The sequence below is a fragment of the Pristiophorus japonicus genome, chromosome 21 (genome assembly GCF_044704955.1).
Source record: "Pristiophorus japonicus isolate sPriJap1 chromosome 21, sPriJap1.hap1, whole genome shotgun sequence".
Lineage (NCBI taxonomy): Eukaryota > Metazoa > Chordata > Chondrichthyes > Pristiophoridae > Pristiophorus > Pristiophorus japonicus.
Genome location: NC_091997.1, coordinates 87910338 through 87916337, shown reverse-complemented (window position 1 = coordinate 87916337; position 6000 = coordinate 87910338). Strand labels below are relative to the sequence as shown.

Sequence of the window (6000 nt, the reverse complement as noted above, 5' to 3'; positions counted from 1 at the left end):
GGGAGAGAGAGAAAGAGAGAGTGTGGCGGGGGGAGGGAGAGAGAGAGAGTGTGGGGGAGAGAGAGAGAGACATGGGGATAGGGAGAGGGGGGAGCGAGGGAGGGGGAGGGGAGAGAGAGAGGGTGGTGAGAGAGAGGGAGAGGGTGGGAAGAGGGGAGAGGGTGGGAAGAGAGAGAGGGGGAAAGAAAGAGGGTGCGATAGATGGAGAGAGAGGGGAGGGGGATGGAGATAGAGGGGGGGAGGGGGAGAGAGAGGAAGGGAGTGGGAGCGAGAGGAAGGGGAGAGAGTGGGGAAGGGAGAGAGAGAGAGAGGGGGGTGGTGAGAGGGGGTGAGGGGGTGGAGAGATGGGAAGGGTGGGGGATGGAGAGAGGGGGAGGGAGAGAGAAGGAGGGGGAGGGAGAGAGAAAAGGAGGGGGAAGGGGAGAGAGAGGGCGTGGAGGGAGAGAAGAGTGGGGGAGAGAGAGAAGGGTGGGGGAGAGAGAGAAGGGTGGGGGAGAGAGAGAAGGGTGGGGGAGAGAGAGAGAAGGGTGGGGGAGAGAGAGAGAGGGGGGGGAGGCGGGGAGATAGATAGAGGGGAGGAGGGAGGGAGAGATCGAATTTGGGGGGGAGGGAGAGTGAGTATGGGGAGAGGGAGTGTGGGGGGGGGGGGTAAGAGTGTGGGAGGGGGGAGAGAGAGAGTGTGTGGAGAGAGTGTGAGTGTGGAGGACGGGGAGAGAGTGAGGAGGGGGGGAGAGAGAGGGGGGAGAGAGCGGGGGGCGGAGAGGAGGGTGGGAGGGGAGGGGAGAGAGAGAGAAAAAGAGGGGGGCGGAGAGAGAGATGGGGAGAAGGTAGGGCGGGAGAGGGAGAGAGAGAAGGAGGGGGAGCGATAGATGGAGAGCGAGAGGAGGGGAGGGGAATGCAGAGAGAGAGGGGGGAGGGAAGAGGGAGGGGGGAGAGAGGGGGGAGGTGGGGGGGAGAGGGGAGGGGAGAGAGGAGGAGGGGGGGAGAGAGAGTGAGAGAGAGAGAGAGAGAGGAGGGTGGAGAGAGAGGGGAGGGAGGGGGGGAGAAAGAGAGGGGAGGGAGGGGGGAGAAAGAGAGGGGAGGGGGGGGAGAGAGAGGGACGGGGGGGAGGGAGAGAGAGAAGGGAGGGAAGGGGGAGAGAGAGGGAGGGGGGAGAGAGAGGGGAGGGAGGGGGGAGAGAGGGAGGAGGGGGAGAAGGAGAGGAGAGAGAGGGGAGGGAGGGGGAGAGAGAGGGGAGGGAGGGGGGAGAGAGAGGGGAGGGGGGGAGAGAGAGAGGGGAGAGGGGGAGGGGAGAGAGGGGAGGGGGGGGCAGAGAGAGAGAGAGAGAGGGGAGGGAGACGGGAGGGAGAGGGGGAGAGAGAGGGTAGGGGAGGGGAGGGAGGGGGGTGGAGAGAGAGGGGAGGAGGGGGGGGAGAGAGAGAGGGGAGGAAGGGGGGGGAGAGAGAGGGGGGGGAGAGAGAGAGAGAGGGGAGGGAGGGGGGGGAGAGAGAGAGAGGGAGGGGGGGAGAGAGGGGAGGGGGGGAGAGAGAGGGAGGGTGGGAGGGAGAGAGGATGGGATGGAGAGAGAGAGGAGGAGGGGGGGTAGGGAGGGAGAGAGGAGGAAGGGGGAGAGAGAGGAGATGGGCGGGGGAGAGAGGGGAGGGGGAGAGTGAGAGAGAGCGGGGTGGAGAGGAGGGGGGAGAGAGAGGGGGTTTGGGGGGATAGGTAGAGAGTTTGGGGGGAGGGAGAGAGTATGGGAAGAGGGAGTGTGGGGGGGCGGGTGGAGAGGGAGTGTGGGGGGGTTTGAGAGGGAGTGTGGGGGGGTAGAGAGTGAGGGAGTGTGTTGGGAGGGGAGAGAGGGAGAGTGTGTTAGTGTGAGAGAGAAAGAGAGAGAGTGTCGGAGGGGGGGAGAGAGAGAGTGTGGAATGGGAGAGTGTGTGGCGGGGGGGAGGGAGAGAGAGTTTGTGTGGCGGGGGGAGGGAGAGAGAGTGTGGCGGGGGGAAGGAGAGAGAGAGAGTGTGTGGGGGAGAGAGAGAGAGAGACGGGGGGATAGGGAGAGGGGGGAGCGAGAGAGGGGGAGGGGAGAGAGAGAGGGGGGTGAGAGAGAGGGAGAGGGTGGGAAGATGGAGAGGGGAGAGGGTGGGAAGAGAGAGAGGGGGAAAGAAAGGGGGTGCGATAGATGGAGAGAGAGGGGGGGGAGGGGGAGAGAGAGGAAGGGAGTGGGAGCGAGAGGAAGGGGAGAGAGTGGGGAAGGGAGGGAGAGAGAGAGAGGGGGCTGGTGAGAGGGGGTGGGGGGGTGGAGAGATGGGAAGGGTGGGGGATGGAGAGAGGGGGAGGGAGAGAGAAGGAGGGGGAGGGAGAGAGAGGGGGGGGAGGGAGCGAGAGAGGGGGGGAGGGAGTGAGAGAGAGACAGGGTGGAGGAGAGAGAGAGGGGGAAGGGGAGAGAGAGGGCGTGGAGGGAGAGAGGGGCGGAGAGAGAAGAGTGGGGGAGAGAGAGAAGGGTGGGGGAGAGAGAGAGAGGGGGGGAGGCGGGGAGATAGATAGACGGGAGGAGGGAGGGAGAGATCGAATTTGGGGGGGAGGGAGAGTGAGTATGGGGAAAGGGAGTGTGGGGGGGGGGGGTAAGAGTGTGGGAGGGGGGAGAGAGAGAGTGTGTGTGGAGAGAGTGTGAGTGTGGAGGGCGGGGAGAGAGTGAGGAGGGGGAGGAGAGAGGGGGGTGGGGGGAGAGAGAGGGGGGCGGAGAGGAGGGTGGGAGGGGAGGGGAGAGAGAGAGAGAAAAAGAGGGGGGCGGAGAGAGAGATGGGGAGAAGGTAGGGAGGGAGAGAGAGAGAAGGAGGGGGAGCGATAGATGGAGAGCGAGAGGAGGGGAGGGGGATGCAGAGAGAGGGGGGAGGGAAGAGAGTTGGGGAAGGGAGTGAGGAGGGGGAGGGAGGAGGGAGAGAGAGGAGGGGAGGGTGGAGAGAAGAGAGAGAAAAGGGGGTGAGAGAGAGAAGGGTGGAGGGAGAGAGAGAGAGAGAAGGGTGGGGGGAGAGAGAGAGAAAAGGGTGGGGGGATAGAGAGAGAGAGAGAAGGGTGGGGGGATAGAGAGAGAGAGAAGGTTGGGGGGAGAGAGAGAGAGAAGGGTGGGGTGAGAGAGAGAGAGGTGGGGAGAGAGAGAGGGGGGGGGACGGGGAGATAGAGAGGGGGGAGGGAGGGAGAGAGGAGGGAGGGAGGGAGAGAGCGGGAGGAGGGAGGGAGAGATCGAGTTTGGGGGTAGGGGGAGAGAGAGTATGGGGAGAGGGAGTGTGGGGGGGGACAGAGTGTGGGAGGGGAGAGAGAGAGAGAGAGTGTGTGTTGGGGAGGGAGAGAGAGAGTGAGTGAGTGTGGAGGGAAGTTGAGAGGGGGGAGGGAGAGAGAGAATGTGTGGGGGGAGAGAGAAAGAGAGAGAGAGAGTGTGTGGGGGGTTTGGTAGAGTGTTGTGGGGGGGAGGGGAGGGAGAAAGTGGGAGAGAGGGGGGAAGAGAGGCGGTGAGGGGGAGAGGTGGAGGGGGGCGGGAGAGAGGGAGTGGGGAGGAGAGAGAGGTGGGGCGTGTGAGAGGTGGGGGGAGGAGAGAGAGAGTGTGGGGCAGAGAGAGAGAGAAAGTGTGGTGGGGAAGAGAGAGAGAGAGAGAGAGAGTGTGTGTGTGGGGGGAGAGAGTGAGTGAGTGAGTGGGGGGAGGGGCGAGGTGAGACAGAGTGGGGTGGGAGAAGAGAGAGAGTGTGGGGGAGGAGAAAAAGCGTGTGGGGGACACGAGAGTGTGGTGGGGGGGGAAAGAGTGTGAGGGGAAGAGAGAGTGGAAGAGAGAGTGGTGGTGAAGAAGGAGAGAGTGGGGGGGAGGGAGGGAGAGAGTGTGGGAGAGAGAGAGAGAGAGAGTGTGTGTGTGTGTGTGGGGCGGGGGGCGAGAGAGAGTTGGGGGGGGTAAAGAGAGAGAGAGAGAGAGTGTGTGTGTGTGGGGGAGAGAGAGAGAGAGAGTGTGGAGGAGAGAGAGAGTGTGTGTGTGGGGGGGAGAGAGAGAGGGGGAGAGAGAGAGTTTGGCGGGGGGAGAAAGAATGTGTGTGTTGGGGGTGGAGAGAGAGTGTGGGGGGGTGGAGAGAGTGTGGGGGGGGTGGAGAGTGTGGGGGGGGTGGAGAGAGAGTGTGGTGGGGTGGAGAGAGAGTGTGGGGGGGTGGAGAGAGAGTGTGGGGGGGGTGGAGAGAGAGTGTGGGGGGGTGGAGAGAGTGTGGGGGGGGTGGAGAGAGAGTGTGGGGGGTAGAGAGTGAGTGTGGGGAATGTAGCGAGAGTGAGTGTGGGGGGGGAGGGAGAGAGAGTGTGTGTGTGCGTGGGGGATGTAGTGAGAGAGCAGTGGGGTAGTGAGAGAGTTGTGGGAGGGTTAGTGAGAGTGTGGGGGGAGAGAGAGAGAGACATTGGGGGTTGGGGGAAGAGAGCAATTGTGGAAGAGAGAGAGAGTGAGTGTGAGGGGGAGGTGAGAGAGTGTGGGGGGTGTGAGGGGGAGAGAGAGGGGAGGCAGGGGAGAGAAAGAGAGGAGGAGAGAGGGGGGCGTGTGAGGGGGAGCGAGAGGCAAGGGAGAGAGAAGGGGGAGGGGGAAGAGAGGGAGTGGGTGTGGGAGAGAGAGAGAGGGAGAGTGAGTGAGGGGGAGAGAAAGAGAGAGAGAGAGACGGGCAGGCAGGCAGTGTGGGGAGAGGGAGTTGCAGGTGTGTATTTGGGGGTGTGCGCGGTGTGGGAGAGTTGGGTGTTCTCCCCGGTGTCCTGGCCCATACTTGTCCCTGAACCAAACTAAAGCAGATTATCTGGTCATTATCACTTTGCAGCTTGTATTGTGGGATCTTACTGTGTGTAAATGATCTGCTGTCTTCGCTGAGAAAACACAGTGAGCAGAGTGGAACAGGGACTCGTCGGCTGTGGAGTGTCTGGGATGTTTTGCGGATGTGAGAGGTTCGACATAACTGCAGGCTGCCCTTGCTTTTACACTGATGTGTGTGCAGCCTGACTATTCTACCCTTTATCTTCTAATTTAGGGATGTTCAGCCCAAGAATGGGAGTGAGGAGTTCTTTTCCCATGACATGTATAACCGCTACTCCATGGCCCCAACCTTCTCGGAATTGTGGGAGATAGTGAGCAGGTACGGGAATATTTAACACCTTCTGTTGTGTGCAATGGTTAGTCTGGACAATGCACTGATCCTTCTGATCTTCGTGTCGAGAGTTGATTAGTGTAAACTAATTCCCACTGGTACATCAATGATCAGCGCGTGGGCACTGGGTGTCAGGTTAGTTGGCACTACTGTTCTGTCACCAGCCAGGTTGGCCACGTGAGATTTCATTTAGAAACAGACAATAGGAGCAGGAGTAGGCCATTCGGCCCTTCGAGTCTGCACCGCCATTCAATATGATCATGGCTGATCCTGTATCTCAACACCATATTCCCGCTTTTCCCCCTTGATGTCTTTTATATCTAGAAATCTATATATCTCCCTCTTAAATATATTCAATGACTTGGCCTCCCCACAGCCATCTGTGGTCGAGAATTCCACAGGTTCACCACCCTCTGAGTGAAAACATTTCTCCTCATCTCGGTCCTAAATTTCCTACCCCGTATCCTGAGATTGTGACCCCTTGTTCTAGACCTCCCAGCCCGGGGGAAACATCCTCCCCACATCCAGTCTGTCCAACCCCGTCAGAATTTTATACGTTTCAATGAATTTTGTGCTAGCTGTTTAAAGTATGAGCTTCCTGCAACCTTTGCAATTGAGAAATGTGCCTGGTGCGTTTCGCTCATTCCAGCTAATGTTTAAATGATCTCTCGAACTGTCCCAGCCGACGTTCTGTCTGCAGGGGAGGAGCGAATGTTGGCCAATTTTCTCTTGGGTGCGCATTTTACGGCCTATTAAACTGCTCTGTATTTCATGACCGAGAAAGAAAATGCAATTATTGGAAGGAATGGTGTCAGCCGTGACTCAGTAGTTAGCGCACTCTCTCTTGCCTCTGAGTCAGTTGTGGCTTCAA

General features: G+C 60.3%; 1 protein-coding gene across 4 annotated transcripts in view; it reads left to right on the top strand.

Moving 5' to 3' along the window:
* The window catches only part of LOC139234171 (annexin A2-like), a 138361-nt gene that overhangs the window by 1487 nt on the left and 130874 nt on the right, over nt 1-6000 (top strand). For 2 of the 4 annotated variants that reach the window (XM_070865198.1, XM_070865201.1), the window contains exon 2: nt 5013-5117. In XM_070865198.1, coding sequence (XP_070721299.1) covers nt 5013-5117 — 105 coding nt within the window. Of the gene's footprint in view, nt 1-4829; nt 4930-5012; nt 5118-6000 lie in introns of those variants that run through there. The other 2 variants (XM_070865199.1, XM_070865200.1) reach the window with 2 other exon arrangements.